The following is a 17,317-nucleotide window of genomic DNA, read 5'->3' on the forward strand; positions in this document are numbered from 1 at the left end:
GTTTTACCAATGGATTACTTTCTAAGGTGCTGAGATATGTAAATATACGCCAAAATGTGCTGCAGTAATTTATTTTGACGTAGTCTGGATCCGCCACTGAGCCATGTGACCACGAATGAACCAATCACATTTAACAAACACAGCACCTATATAACAACAAAATTTGTTTCACCATGCAAAAAGCTCACCACAATTGGAAGATGTTTCGGGAAGAGTGCTCTATTAAACACTGAACACAATTGTGTTTACTAAATTGCTAATATTTCGATATCTTCTCGCATCCTTTCTGTCCAATGCTAGGAAGGAGTCGATCCCTCCATTTCCTGGCAAATTCATCCCTGTATAAGCTTACTCGATGTTTCTTTTTAGATTGTCGTATAAAGTTGCTGCTTGTCTTGTGAGACATTGTGCAAAAACGGATGCCTTTTGACAACATATGTAGTACTTGCCTTAAACGTATGTATTTTAGACATCTTTTTAAAACATGGAGGAAACTGTATATATCTAAGAAACGGGTGACAGCAACAACTTGCTAATAGTAATTTATTTTTTTAGAAGAATAACGAGAAAGAATTTTTAAATTGTTCCCTTGGAGAGCGTATTTGCATTGATGCATGGAAAAAATAAATTTTATGCTTCATACATATAATTACTCCATTACGAAGGCATAAAACTCATCAGATGTCAACGTGCATTTGTCATGATTTGTAAGAGTGCTCTTGCCATAAGTTTGACCTATGTTTACATCAGTTTTTTTAGTGCTAAAATGCAGCAAAATTTAAGATTGAACAATAACTCGATGAAATCCCCCAATTGTTTGTTGAATCATCTTTGTCGTATATCATTTTTGATAGTTTCACTCGTTTTCACCATAAAACATTACACCACTCATAAATTTAAAAGATTTCTAGCATACTATATTATTCATTTTTTAAAGTTTGATTATTTATTCATCGAATATCTACAGTTTGTGTGTCTCGAAGGCAAAAAAAACAAAACAGAATAGACAGAACGAATTAGTTTGCTGCATAAATTAAAGATTATACTTAATAATTAAGATCATATTCTCCCATTGAAAAGGAATAAGGCATATCAATGTATTGAACTAATTTCAATTTCATCAAAATACTGTTTCATTTCTGCAGCAATAGAACTGAGAAAAATACCTTCCTGAGTTCATGAACTGAGCCTGTGAGCTATTTGGGTAGAATGGCAAGCTCACTTGTTTGTTAGGCTTTTTATTACATCTAATGATCATGCACGTGTTAGTTCATTTTTTCAATTAGTAAAAGTTCTATTGTCGTTTTTATATGCACAACTTTAGACAGTTTTTTCTAGATTCTGAGCAAAACAGCACAATTATTGATAAATATTTCTTGGGACCGTGTACGTGGTGCTAAGTATTTTAAAATATTTTTCACTTAATATATTTTTGAATACTGAAACAAGCCTAGTTAACGTTAAAGAATTTCCACGATAACACTCGATTTGTAAGTTATTTTTTCTCCGAAATAGCAAATCAACAATACGTTCATTAAAATTTCTCATGATTTCTTAATTATTTCAATGCTTTACCGAGATAGCATTGCCATTATTTGTACAAAGGGTTAACCTCAACATTTTTCCAAGATAGTTCTGTTGAAGTGCTCTTGGACTTCAAAAAGCTTGATTTGCAGTCGTGAAAGGCAACGATATCGTTATGTCTCTTTTTATCAAAATCAATTCAAGAAAGAATCTTAAAATATTTCTGCCATTGATTGCATGTATTTTCCATCCAAATAACAAAACCGCGAAAAATGACTTTTCTGTACATGTTCTTCATCATTGTAGACATAAGTGCACCATGTCATTTTAAAGTTTTGCTTTACGAGAATTCACGGTGAGACTTTAAAAGAGTACCTTCAATTCTAATGCATTATGGACATTGGACCATCAGGCGAATTCTTCGTGTCATGGTGGCTGACAGCAGGCGATGCTGAGAAGGGGAGTTTTAATGTTGTAACGTCGCAATAATGAGGCAACACGTGGTCGTCGAGACGCATCACGTGTCAAATAATACACGATCATTGGCTCGTCACGTCCTTTCATTTTGACTGGTCCACGTAGTTCGAAATTAAAACTTTCGTCCATACTTTCCGGTTTCTGAAGGCATCTATGATAAAAAACATCAAGAACAAAAGGGGTGAAAAAAATAATTGTGAAAAAAAGTCGTTTGCATGAATTTCGTGAAAGTTTGAAGTTCAGCTTTCTTTTAATTAAGTTGGAAATTTAAACTAAACTTAAATTTTGCACGCCAATGTTTAGAATTTGAATCAAAGAAGCAATAAAGACCAATTGATTGAAAATTTCCATCTTCTATTGTTGGTTTTAGAAACTTTTATACAATGTTGCCTTATATAATTGTTTCTCTGCATAAACTAAATGAACAGTATAGATTGTTTCGTGTTAAATAATGATAAACACGTCCATTCTTGAACGAGCAACCGTTGCACCGTTAAATTGTATTACGTGATAACAGACGCACACGATTAATTTTATCGTAATTCATATTTCGTAAATATAAATTTATTCCGATGAATTTCATTAAGCTATTTAACGAAATTGTGTGAAGAAAAAGTTGTATTTTTTCACTCGTGGCTATATTAGCCAATCACAAGTCCTGAATTAATGTATTAATAACAATTGTTGATGGTCAAGGTCAAATACCTACCTGTACGCAAATTCACTAACATTGATCTTCCCTTTTGTACCGGTAGTTTCAGTTCTGCTAGTCAAGTTGACTGTATTGCCAAAGAGACAATATCTTGGCATCACCTGTCCTACCACTCCAGCTACCACCTCACCGGAATGGATACCAATCGTAATCTATTTCAATAAACAATGCTTGCTATATTCAGCCAGTTAAGATTACTAACCATTGAATCGTTTGCGTGACGCAGACGTATATCTTTTTTAAAACAACTAGTAAAATTTAATATTATTTAGAAATACTATTATAGATGGTAGCAATTTTGCAATTCATAAATGATTTTTCTTTGAAAAACAGATAAGCCTATGCTTCGAAAAATGCTTTGCTGATGAACATACATGAGAGATTCATATTGAAATTCATTTCAGTTTCACCTGAATCTTGCGTTTTTGGCTATTAATACATTCCACCATCTCCATCATATCAAGCGCCATATTGCCAATTTTACGCGCATGATCATTGCACCTTTCAGGAAGTCCACTGACAGCCATATACATATCTCCCACGGTCTCTACCTGATGCAACGTTAAATATTGAACTTTGCCAACTAACAGTTGTTTGCGGCAATATTGTTTATAAGTTGAAACCCTTATAGAGACTCGCAAGTCGCAAAGAACAAAGCATATCGTGTTTATTTATCCGCTCTGTTGAATACATTTGTCAACGGCGGTATTAACTTGATTTCTTTGCTCAATTCAAGTGATCTCTTCCAGGACAAGTCGAATGCAAATGAAAAACAAGTATAAACGTAAATTTGTGTGAATCTATTTGATTTACTTAGTAACCAAAGTTCCAACACATTCTAGATGTTGAGGCAAATTTCTAAGAGATTCCATTGTAAATAGTAGCAATGTAAAATACATTTTACCTTAAAAGTGGTTATCGCCCTTGGTACAAGATATCTTCCAGACATTTTATTTACTCACCTTGTACACGTCATTGATTCGAGGATCGACCAAAACATCGAAACTTGTGTAGACGTCATTCAGCAACTGCACTATGTCAAGGGGTGTGGCACTTTTGCAAAAGTCAGAAAATCCAACGATGGCGCTGAAGAGAATTGTTACCATTTCATATTTTTCCGCCGGCACAGGTCGTTTGTGTCGTAACTCATTCGCAACGGATGATGGAAGAACGGAGTAGAGCAGTTGATCCGTGAGTTGCTTTTCAGCTTCGAGATCTTTGTGTGTTTGTTTAAGGCAGTCGGTGAGAACTTCCAGACGTTGTGTGAGCTTGTATTCAGCTGCAAATTGCTCAGATAAGAGGATCAACTGTCTTGTTGAATCGTGTATCGGAATATCACTGACGTACAGACCTTTTGACAGCAAATCGTCAAGATCAAGTACACTCGGAGAACAAAGGTAGAGCACTTGATCAGACTCCTCTATGTATAACATTTGACCTACATTGTGACAAATGAAATTAGAAAAATGAAGTTAATCATATTCTGAAGTTTTCTATCCGTACATACTGTTTTGAATTGTTATCAAGGCGGTAACTGTAACGTGCTGTATCAGAATGCGGGAATTTACTAGAAATTAATTACATCAGTTGTCCAGATTAATTACATCGTATATCCATCAGTTAAGGTTATGCCAATGCAGGACGATGCTTTTTAACAAGCAATCTCAAGAAGACCAAGTAATACTGTTACATATAATTTGGATGAATTGAATATCCTGGTATTTCAGCAACAATTCCTGAATCAATTCAACAACAGTAATTAAGTATTTCATACTGCAGGCTCCTGATTCCTTTAAACAAAGTGGCCATGTATGAAATCACAAAATAGTTACCTTTGAGTCGTAGATTTAGATACTCTTCTCCACTGCTTTCCTTTCGATAAGGTGATACGGGTGTGCTATCCTCTTTATCGAGAACGAGAACACCTTGGCGAGTTTTCATTACAAAAACTGTATTGATGTGAGCTAACACTGAATCCACGGTGAACTCAATCTGTGGTCTTACACATTGAAATAAATCGCCAAAATTTGCGTCATCCTCATTCAACTGAGGAAGAACTCTGCAAACAGAGTCTCCAGACTGAATGACCGTCAAATCTCGATCAAAAATTATGTGAAAAGGAAAAGCTTTGCAGAAGGACATCGGTGATATTTTGGGCTCCAAGTCTAGCTGTCCATTCATGGTAAGATCAGTGTCATCAAGTTTCATTTCAGAAGAATCACCGATGCCAATTTCAGTAATAGCAAACTGTACATGGTCGTTATCTTCATCTTTAGTCTGGAGAATTTCAACAGACACCTGAAATTTCACAAAGCATTATAAGAAGATGCACTAACTTCTTTTTGGTTTGCATAAGCCTTTGCAAACAGGAAAAACGTCTTTTGCTTCTTAAATGAATATATTAGAACTCTAGAATCTCCTAATCATTCATTATGAATCTTACAAACTTTCAAAATTTTAAACTTTGACTTACCTCAGTCTTGAGAAGTTTTCGTGCCACAGTTTTAACAATTCCCAACACAATATGCTCAAGGCCATCTCGAATTGAATAGTAATGCAGGATTATTACTCCATCACGGTTGGTAACACGAAAGGAAGGTGCCCTCATGCCGGGGTATATGCTCCCTAGATGATCGTGCAAAGCATCAAGATTACACAGGAAATCACTGAGTTTTCCTCCAAGAACGTGTAATATTCGGTCATAACCTGACTCTTCACAGAAGTCAAAAAAAGTTTCCCCGAACATTTCCAGGATCTTTGTCGCTGGGATACCTAGATGAACAAAAAAATCAAAATATTTTCTTTAAGTAAAAACTCGATGTAAGCTTAACTAACAAGAAGTGCAACTTCACTGTGCACTACATTGTTTTAATTAAGATTCAAGATTGAATTATCTTTTGACTTGGAAAACGAGGATTTTTACCAGACTGCTATTGCAAATTATTCTAGATATAGTACGCCAGTACTCAGTACTAAAACTAGTTTTTCAATAGTTGACATTACAAAGTTCAGTTGCTTTTGAACGAAATCTGTATGATTCACATTTTCTAGAGAACGTGAGAAAATTGGAAAGATTACTATCATAGGAAAGATTAATATGATTACTATGATTACTATGGCAAGCGTCACTTCCAGCAAAATGGCGCGCTTTGATTGGCTCAGAAACATTTTTGCCACTCCTTTATTTTCCCGTAATCGACCACGGTCCAAAATGCGTAATTTTACTGTCATGTATAAACAAAGTTCGTAATGTAAACAGCAAAGCACAAAATAAACGAAACAAAAACCATTTACGAGTGTGATTCGAAGGAAAAACACTTGGAAACAGTTAAACTATTCAGACGATACATTTCTAAACGATTTATTTTTTATGGACGAAAACTAGAAATGTGAAAACCAACCCGTAAAAACAGTAAGGATGAGAAAGAAAGCAAGCTTCGTTTCAGGTGAAATAATGCCATATAACAATCCTTTTAATAACCTCGCTCTCTCTGTCTTTACTGAGAAATATCGGACCTCTGTTTTTTGTACAAACCTCGCCCTACGGGCTCGGTCTGTACAAAAACACTTCGGTCCGATTTTTCTCCGTAAAGACCTCGCACTCGGTCATTAAGGTCCTATTAAGTTACCTAAGACTTCGGATGCTGCTTTCACCAGGTCGTACGTTTTAAAATCATCGTAAACGATTCGCACAAGAAAATGACCTTCTAAATCCAATCCAGCTTGTTTCCTAAATGCAGAAGATCAATCAGCATTGTCGGCAAAATATACAATTACAAACTTGTCAAGTCATTGCTCGCATATTATGTTTGCGAACGTGAGATTTTTAAACTATATATCTGAGTTTTGTAGTTATATACCAATATATAATGTATGGATGATGTAAATATGAGAGGTCATGCTCCCAAAACAAAATTCTATCTTACGGGTCATGACCACTGACCAGTGCAGACAGCAGAGGAAATCGCCTCCCGGGTTAGTTTTTTGTGTTGGATAGCCTGCATGCAGGATATTTTGTAGTAATGGTTGTGCTATTAATGGAAACTTTGTATTTAAAGATTAAAAAATAAACATTACATGCAACCGGCATTGAGTTGTCGGTCTATTAAAATATTATTCGAAAATGATGATCAAGATAGTCTATGGCCACAAGTTTGGTCCTGCTATACAAATTTTTCTGTGCTCACTCACTGTGAGCGTGAAAAATTTATGAAGAAACAAACAATGACAATGCCCTGAGTTTACAATGCAACACCAAAACTTGCAGGCTGGCAGCGCTATAAAATGCTAGTCTCAGGCAAGCGTTTTGATTTATCGCACAAACGGCATCTCATACAGACATAAACGTCAAAGACAAGTTGTTTACGATACAGGCATAAAGCGTTTTGAAAAAATGTTTTTCAGTCCACAATGGCAATGAATTTGTAGTTAAAATATGGGAGAAATCCTAAGGAACTCATTTTTTATTATTTGAGCACGTAAGAACAATCACGTGACATACAATATAGGCTTGGCAAGTGTAAAAAGGGTTACGACAGTACTGTTAGCTAAACTGTGAGTGCAAAGCATATTACTGAAATCTCACCCTTTTGTTAAAATTTCACGGAAAAGGCATAGAACATATAACATTTGAATTATGTTCACCTATTTACTTCATTTTGTGGTTATTTATTGGACAGGCTACCCACATGTACGCACTGCGGCGGGCCTATTTTTAGAATTTCTATTTTCATAATAAATGGTCCAGGAGGGCAAATCCCTTCGTTTAGAGCCATAGCTCAGTTGCAAATTTATGGCTTTTGACGCTTACAATCCCTTGTTGATATGTAGGCTTAAGCCCAGCGCAAGTGAGAATTGAGTAAAGCCCGTCCCAATGCATGGTATTTGTAGCGTACAAGAATATTCAGGCTATGTTACATTACTGAAATTTAGCTGTATTTCTACATTGCCGAAATGAGAGTATGAAACAGCGTCAGCACTAGTCTGTTTTTCTCATATGTGCACAATCTCCGTAATTTTCTTTTTACGGTCCCGCTTTCTCACTTCTTAAATCTTTGTTGCATATGTTTTTCGAGATTAAAAATGTTATATTATCGATTATGATGAAGCATAACTACTAAACGATTTAAGACAAGATATTTTATCAAACAAGAACAGAACATCAGAGAAACATGTTTAATACATTTTACTTACTTTATTTCATCCCATTTTTCTTCGCCAAATCTCTTTAGAATAAGGAGTTGCAGTGCATGATTCACGAATCCGTACTAAATAAGAATATTTAAATAGCCATCTGCTTGAGAATAAGGAGCGACAAAGTCTAGTCATAGTCAGGAGTTACAATGGCGCAGCCACGCACCACTCAAGTTTTGATTTTTCTGTGGAGATTTCAAAACATGATCATTATTCATCTGTTAATAAATCTAATGATTTTTCCGTGAGTACACACAGAAAAATTTGCATAGCAAAAAAAATTTGCATTCACTCATAACTATGCACTTAAAAGAAGAATATTCAAATATTCAGAATATCACTTGTATGGTAGCTATCATGCACGTTACATGCATGGAAAAAACCATTAAAAAATGACTGCGTATATTTGTAAAGAAAAATTTTTGACGCAGTTTGTATATAAGATCTTTTTATTCCATTTTTTTTCAGGTCAGCTCAGCTACATATGCACTGTGTCCCAAACAAAGATACTCACAATAAAAATGCAAATCAGATGTACTCATTGTAGATGACACAATGGATAAACGCTGTGTGATTAAGCTGATAAATAATTAACAGCATTTTTTTCTGCGACGTTGCACCAGTTCAATGATTCGACTTCTAATCTAATGTAAGACAATGCCAACATGAAAAATTCCTATTACAATAGTTACACAGAGCTTGCTCGTGTACTCTGGTGAGACCTACGTCTTGTTTAGGAATAAAAATAATTTCGTTTATTTTTGCTATGTCCCAAACTGTCTTTTATTAATCTGACCTTGAAAATGCACAACGCACTAATTGACGTTTTTCATGTCGTCACTTTCACGATGCGCAAAGCCGAAAGCGTGTCATATAAAATGCTAAAGAATACAGTTTTTGTAACTGTTTGTTTACAAACATTATACAAAAGAGTTTCCATGGAAATTTTTTTCATGTGCAAAAGCTGAAGTCAAAATTCACAATTATCTGTTAGTAACCGATAACATGTTCAATTTTCATACAAACGTAAAAATTTAGAGGTTCCAGCTGTGTTTGCATCACTTTGTTCAATATACGCTCGTTGAGATAATTTTTCAAATAAAAGGCACACAGTTGAAACAAATTATTGTTTCAATCTATACCTAGGACTTACCATTTCAACTTTGTAGAAAAGTGATAGAATTCAGTTTAACTTAAAGGTCAAATACTGTCGTAAAGAGCTTTCCATTGCCATCAGTTCATATACAGTAGAAATGATTCGCTGCTATAGCTGCGAGGTAGCAGTGAATGTCATTAGTTGAACGTCAGCTGCGTTGTTCTCATGTCAACCATTCTTCTCAAGAAGTTAGTAACGAGCGCTATTCAATCTTTTGACAATACTTATTACTGCACCAATCACGTTGTCCAATCATCGTTAATCTTTTTGCTAATCAAAAGATCATTTCCAAATGCCCAATGGATTTATTCGAAGTATACCAGGAGAATCTACAGTTGGTTTTCAGCAATTTACTGCAAAGTAAAAACTGTTTGCAGATAATTTTACTGCGGTGGTAAAAAACACGAGCAAATAAAAAATAATTCGACTTTTTGCTTACAGTGTTTGACTTATGAATACAAAATTGAAGCATTTGGCAAATTCAAATTGTGCTTGAAAATTACTTCTTAGCGCTATTAAACGCCTTTCCATAGCAACGTTGCTCTATAATTAATCTTTTATCCATCTCATTTAGTTTAAGGTTCTGTTTATACGGAAAGAAAAATTCATGCTTTATAGGTGTGTGCGATAAAATATGCTTTTCGAAAAAAACATCTGACAAAACATCTGTGCAATTTCGACGAGCAATACAACCAACTAAATTTTCTTGAAGCTACGAATTTGTGAAGCCTTTTTATAATTATAGCGAATGAATCTTGAAAAAATGTGAGAAAACACAAATACATTGTAAGATACTGGCGATAAAATCTTATAAGAACTTAATATGCTATCTAGATTAGCTTTATACTTATTACAATTAGCAAGAACCTGCTTATCTGTTAATTTTCAAAATAATATTACTTTTTTTATCTTACGACATTCATGTAAAAGTGGTGCTAAATTAACGGTCATAAATCTTCGGGGGTTTAAAGGGATTTGGTAAAAGAGCGATTTTGTAAGAGATCGTTCGCAAAATTATGCCACACCCTTTTGTCAGTCCTCACCCTCACCGCAATTCTTTCTTGACTCAGGTTACAACTCTGCTCGGGCCTGCTCCTGTATTATCATTTTACGTAGACTTGTTGAAACATAGAAAATGTGATGACAGCAAAAGGAACGCTCGTGGTCATTCATAATGCTAATATATTGGAATGAAGTTCTCATAAGCAAGACGAAACTTTTGAATAAGATCATATGGCTCGTAAATATAGAACACTAGCTAGCTGTGAACATTCTTTTTTCAGCATTCCAGCCCTCTGTATCGCGTAAATTATCAAAGCACGTATTTAGCGAACGCCTATTTTCTTGATTTCATGTTTGAAACAGAAGTAGAAGTCTTAATAATCACACGAACATTCGTGTTTGCTCCCTTTTCCTTGATGTCCTTTGACGAAGATCGTGAAAGAAAATAAGTGATCATTGGTTCTTTTTTACCTTTCATCGTGACAGGCCCTCGACATTCAAGTTTAAAACTTGGATCTTTTGGCGAGAGAAGACATCTGAAAATTGACGCGACGTATTCATCACAATTGAGATAAATTTGATAAGGTAAAATTAGAGTCATTGATTAAGATATGACGGTAAATAGATGAAAGTTTGAATGCTAAATTCATAAGAAGTTTTTATACCGAACGCTTGCCAAATTTCCCGGTTACAACAAAGACCTTTTTATGTGCACCGCATACTTACTTTTGCGCAGGCTCAGAAACATTGATCTTTCCTTTCTCACCAGTAGTTTCTGTTCTACTAGCTAAATTGACAGTGTTCCCAAAGAGACAATATCTTGGAAGTTTTTGACCTACCACACCAGCTACGACTTCGCCAGAGTGTATACCAATAGTTATCTGAAATTATGTACGTATAATTTTTTCACAAATTCTTCAATAGTGTGTTTCTTGAAATCTAATGTGCATTATTTTTTGTCTTGATGCTCTCACGAGAATTTAAATTTAGTTCACGAGAATGGCATCATGTAAAACTATAGTTAAAAATACCCTCTCAAGAAGCTTAGCTGTTAGTTTAATAAATTGATCTAAAAGGACCACGAAATATTTTGCTATAATTCTAGCTATATAGTTAATTGTTACCTTGAAGGGCTTGCCTCTTATCAAGATGCTCCTGCAGGCGTCCATCATATCTAGTGCCAGTTTCGCCACGTAATGAGCATGCGTGTTGCATTTGGTTGGAAGACCGGAGACAGCCATGTATTTGTCACCAACTGTTTCAACCTACAGAATATTAGAAACAAACTGATTAAACACCAATCATTTCAGAAAGTTGCTTTGAATACCTTCAAACGAACAAGATCAAAATATTATTATACCTTGTAAACATCCTCATACGTGTCCAACAGATTGTCGAAAGTCATGTAAATGCTGTTTAACAAGTTCACAATCTCCATTGGTTCGATGATGTCATTACAGTACTGAGAAAAATTGGCAATACCACTAAATAAGACAGTCACAACTTCAAATTTTTTCGCCTTTACCGGTCGTTTCAACCGCAGTTCGTTTGCTACCGATGGGGGTAGAATGCTATAAAGAAGCTTGTCGGCCAGTTGCTGTTCCTTCTTCAATTCTCGCGCAGTTTGTTGCAATTTATCAGTAACAATCTGAAGACGCTGAGTTAGTGCACACTCCGCGTTACGATGTTCGGATAGTAAAATGAGATCACGAGTTGCGTCATGTAAGGGAATATCGCTGAGGTAAAGCCCTGTAAACAAGGACAGTATAAGGAGACGGAGTTTGGATAGATTAAAATATTAAGCTTAATATCATTCCTAAAAAGTCAAAGGTAACGGCGCAAACCAACACCTCATTTGAAAATGTGGAGAAGTAAGCTGAAAATTGTCCAACTGTAGCTAAATGGAAACTACATAAGAACTGAACAATAAAACAGATATAACTGATATCACATTGCAGTCTTGCATGCCGTCAAGTTGCTTACTTCAACATTGTAGTGTATCTACGCAACTTACACGTGAGGACTTTCATCAGCTTATCTAAAGATATTACACATTCAGGGCCGTTGGAACATGAAGAAAGTCAGGGGGCTCATTAGTGATCATTATTATGAATGGCCTGGGGAGAGAGAATCTCAAACGGGATAGAGAACCACCACCCTAACCAATGACAGCGTATTTTTTGTCGACTTTGCATATTTGAGTGTGTGATGATTTAAAATCTTGATGATTCACAATCTTGTATTTAATTTTTGATTCCTTCTATGACAAAATTAAGTAGCATTGCAATTATGGTATGAAAATGTTAATGCAGCAGTTGACTTAGTTGGGCACACACCATAGACAAGTATATAGAATTTAGTCCCCGTATCTTCCGAATTTTGTGATTGAGTTAGAACACAGAAGGATTCGATTTTCACATTCGAAGTAAACAAATTTACCATACAATGTGCAACTGAGGTGAATCCGTCCGAATTTACATCAACAATAAGAATTTTTAGCAGAGCTTAGGTTTTGGCTTGCAATAGTTAAAGAGGATGGGGATAAAGCTTCCTTGCCCCTGTGTTTCCTACGGCCATATTCATATTTACTTGTCCACTTCACCTTTTTCATTAAGACCATCGAGGTTTAACACTATTGGTGAACATAGATAACAAAAGCAATCACTCTCTTTAAGGTACAGCATTTGACCTTTGAAACGCATCGTGGGTGACTCAATTCGTTTCTTATCATCCTCAGATACCGTGGATAAGGTCGACGAGTCCAGTGCACCTTCATTGGTCTTAAGCAAAAATATTGAATTGATGCGTGACAAAATGGATTCGAATTTGCTGCTCACTGGTGGACGAACAATTTCAAACACCTCATCGATTGTCGTCCGGCCGACCTGAAGTGCGGGTAAAACCCTTTGCATCGATATACCTGCTTGAAATATTACCATGTTGCGGTCAAACATAAAATGGAATGGTACGGCTCTGCAGAAGGTAGAAACCTCAATACTAAATTTGTATTCAGCAACTCCACAGGCTTCTTCGATTCTTCTAGATTGCCGACGTTGCGGTAGAAGTTTGACGGCCCCCATGAAGTTTTTTGGCCGTAACAAAAACTTCGTACATCCCTCATCTTCGTCGTAGCTGTCTATAATTATATCGATATCAGTCTGGTATATATGTTTCGCAGCAGCTTTAATCATGCCAATCGCCATGTACTGCAGTCCAACTCGAATGGAATAGTAATAAACAGTGAGAACATCCATTCCTTGTTGCGTTTCAACGCGAAACGATGGTGCTTGCATACCAGGATAACGAACTAGCAGCTGCTCGTGCAAGTTATCCAATCCTGAAAGAAAGTCACTCAGGTTCCCACCGAGACATGATAGAATCTTCTTCCATCCAGAACTGTTGCAATGCTCAAAAAACATTTGTCCAAACTGCTCCATAAGATCATTTCTTTTGATCGCTGTATGAAGAAATTATGTATGAGAAACAGTTTGCAACAAATGCTGCGCAGTCATGTCCGCTATGGCTGCATTGTAATGAAAATGATGCATTTTCTAACTTGTCTATCGTTACATATAATCGTGCATTTATAAATTTAAAGGACAGGGTGTAGCTGTGAATATTAAAGCTATGGTTACGAAAAGAAATTGCAATTATGACTAAACATCTTCAAGTGATGGTTCATGTTCAAATAGTGAGTCGTAAAAGACCGTCAAGAGGAATTATCTGTCGAAATAGTTTTATAGAGCCTCATACACTGTGCCATTCCTTTATAGTGTTTCCACTTTTTTCTTGGAAAAAGAAGACAAAATGTTAATTCTCTCGAATATATCCACCGATACAAAACGGTAAAGTATAAACGTGGATTGCACATGTGCATGTCATTATTTTCAAGACGGAGTAAGATCTATTGAGAAATGGTTTAGTTCAAAAATTGGTAATTTAATGAGGCAGGGTTTTTAACAAAAGAGAGAGTGCTGTCGTGAAAGGGGAAGGTTTACTTACATTGCATACAGCATTAAATGTTCTTATAGTTTCGCTCTCTATGAACGCCACCGACAGGACTAAACATGTAGGCGTGCTACGCCACGCCCCAACGTTTCTATACTTCTTGGTTTTGCATCCAGCAACAAGTTAAATGTCATGTTATAAAGCCCAATGTAGGTAAATTTAGGAGGAACTGCTTGTGAATTCTATTGACTTAAAAATGTCTTATTTAGCGGCCGTATAGTTAACTATTTAAAGATGGGAATCAAACAAATCTTCAGTCTGTGTAATCATGGTGTCGAGGCTTTATTTTAGTATTTTAGTATTTGAATGGGTAAATGCTATCGCTCCATAAATACAAATGTACATTAAATTAACTGTTATGTTGATATGAAAAGGTTGTTGCTAAACTTTAGCCCGTATGTAAGTCAAAGCTAATCAAGGCTAAAATTTGAACAGAAAGATATGATTATACATAAATGGTGCAAATGACTCAAACAAATTCTATAAGATTAATTAAATCTTGAATGGAATATTCCTTCCGTGATAATTTGATACCAAATCTTAACTACCCTAACGGTTAGGAAAATTAATCCAATTAAGTTTAATGAGCAAGACGCAAGTCAATAACATATAAAGTGCACTTGACTCATTTAGTTTAAAATCGTGCAAATAACAAACTATAAAAGAGCGACTGTACATCTTGCAAGATTTACGCATTTGCCACATTACATGCTTTTGTAAGTACGGTGTTTTCAGCTTGTCATAGAGAATGTAATTATGACTAGGGAGATCTCTGCACCATCAACAAAATAAGTAATTTTTTACTGCTCTTTTGCAATGCATTACCTGACTAAATGTTGTAACATGGAACATAAATGTAAAATATCGTCGGAACATGCTCATAACAGTTACACAATATGTGCAAATATTAAATTTCGTTTATAAATACAATATCTCTTATGTAACAGTGAAAAAAAGATAGCACATTACCCTATGTACACATTAATATTTCCTACATTGCACAGCAATGCTTCCATGAAGCAACCAAGAGACAGCAAAATAAAAAAATTCCAATAAAATATGCAGGTGCATGATATATGTGCATGATATATGATATATGAGTGTTGATATCTTCATTCACACACCTTGACAACGCGAAAAAATGGAAATGAAAAAAGGAGCGCTCTCAAACTATTGTTTATTTAACTAGACGAAATCGTCAAATTGCAGAATCTTACAATTGTTGTGAACTAGCACGTCAAAATTTGCTTATTGCAGCGACAAATGTATAATATTCCAAACATGCACGGTATGAGCACATATTTAATTTGAAATTAATGCGCTAGAATTTAGGCTCTTATATCCACTGCTCTTATTCTGGAAGACAATAACAATCATTGCACTAGATTTCAGCAACAAAATGAATCAAATTTTACAAATACAGAAGAACGTGTAACAATGCAAAACGTGCAACCATTAATTGTAACCATCGATAACAGTGCATTAAGTTACGCATTTACACCTTTTTAATTGTACATGAATTATGTCTGACGTTTTTAATGAAAACTGAACAGTAGTCAATCTCAGTGAAGGTAACACGAAAAGCATCAAAAATTCGGTTGATCTATCAACCCCCGAAATTTCAATATGCTCACTGTGCGATAAGCACTCGATCATTGATGTACAAGAGATAACAGTCATAACAATTTAACTCTAGTTGAACTCTGGTTTAATAAAAGAAAAATAATCTATTATTGTCACGCTAAAATAGGTCGCCCTCAATTGTTATTTTAGTACGATAGTGCAAGAGAAAAAAATGCACATATGATCAAATGGTCGACCACGTCAATGCTTACCCAATACATCACATGCAACACTGACCAAATCCATGATATCTTGATCGTCATATATTCGTCGCTCGTCAAAAGAGTATAAATCATCGCTGTCAATATTAGCACGAGAACTTTGAAGAGAAAAAGCAACACATGTTTGAACAATTGAACTTACACGTGAAGAGACTTTGCTCATCAAAATTAGGACATTGGACAATTGCGAAGGAAGAAGTTATTATGAATTATGACTTCTTTAATGCAGAATGAACAGCTTAAGCGACTACAGTGTACATGATTTAGAATGCAACGGAGTACTTTGCTTACATGAATATTTGCTGTTGACCTGGTCAACGAAACGCGTTGAAGCAGTGTCTATTCATATGGATGGCATATTGCATTGGGAGTAAATCCTGTGTGTACACTGTAAAATGTTTTCCTTCGCTTGCATATTTGACAACGTAAAACAAAAACATTGAAGACATTGCACACTACCATCAACATATTTCTAAACAAATTGCCTCACCAAATCTCTTCCCAAACTCCACAGCCGTAGTTAAGTTCAATAAGTTTCTGAAATGCGTGATTGACAAATCCGTACATCTCAGGTACAAACAGATGAAGTCCGTCACGTATTCCCGACGCTCTGATTGCAGAAAAAGTTACGAAGTGTTTTACATGGAAGCATTGAAGAAAAATGCAAATGTGCCGGAAGAGTGTGAAAGATGTGGGAACATCAGTTTCACGTCTTTCACCAAAGCCGCTTTGACAAGAAGTAAAGAATACCGATTCATCACATTTTTTACACAAGTGCATCTGCAATGGATGAGTGCCCCCATGGCGAGTGTGTTAAATAATTGCAATTTAGGTCTGTTTTTAACTGAGTTCATTTAAAACAATACACCAGATGGGCAATATAATACGAAGATAGCTCGAGATAATGAAGGTACCAACATATTATTTCATCATGTCAACAATATAATGGTGCCAGAATGACGCCTCCAAATAAGGAATGCCTACTTAAGGTTAAAGTTTAGCTTGTTGCTATTGCTCAATTTTAAAGCATTAAAATAATTCAGCTGCAACATAGATAACTGTCCCAAACCATTGCAAGGACTTTCGCCGGTGTTCGTTAACGGTGAGATTAGTGTTGTATGAGATTCTGAAATGGATTGAGTAAGCAGGCCTAATTAATCGCAGCAGGACGCTTGCAAGGTCCTCAATTTCACCCAGTTCCATGAAATCATTGTCATTAATTCCGTCGCACCAAGGGAGGTGGGTGTAGGAGGGGTGCCTAGAGACTGCGCTCCCCCCAATATGAAAATCGTGAGGCCGAACGAGCTTTTGGCTTTCCATACTAGGTTCACATTGAAATGGTTAGAACATTTAAGAAATTAAGAATCTTATCGCGCGTCAATCACGAAACTTATTACCATC

The 17,317-nt window shown here is 35.7% G+C and overlaps 1 protein-coding gene across 1 annotated transcript; it reads right to left on the minus strand.

Annotated features, from left to right (window-relative positions):
• Nucleotides 1-1,534: 1,534 nt before the first annotated feature.
• LOC124447161 lies at nt 1,535-16,648 on the minus strand. The gene is made up of 15 exons (XM_046998048.1): nt 16,407-16,648; nt 15,908-16,014; nt 12,667-13,521; nt 11,425-11,813; nt 11,189-11,329; nt 10,791-10,945; nt 10,402-10,600; nt 7,907-7,980; nt 6,343-6,443; nt 5,187-5,485; nt 4,546-5,011; nt 3,676-4,151; nt 3,124-3,264; nt 2,711-2,865; nt 1,535-2,152 (listed from the first exon to the last, which is right to left on the minus strand). Exons 1-15 carry the CDS (start codon nt 16,481-16,483, stop codon nt 1,951-1,953), a joined length of 3,837 nt encoding a protein of 1,278 aa, XP_046854004.1. The 5' UTR covers nt 16,484-16,648; the 3' UTR covers nt 1,535-1,950.
• Between the last annotated feature and the right edge of the window lie 669 nt (nt 16,649-17,317).

Source organism: Xenia sp. Carnegie-2017, unplaced genomic scaffold, assembly GCF_021976095.1.
Source record: "Xenia sp. Carnegie-2017 unplaced genomic scaffold, XeniaSp_v1 HiC_scaffold_22, whole genome shotgun sequence".
In the NCBI taxonomy this organism is placed as follows: domain Eukaryota; kingdom Metazoa; phylum Cnidaria; class Anthozoa; order Malacalcyonacea; family Xeniidae; genus Xenia; species Xenia sp. Carnegie-2017.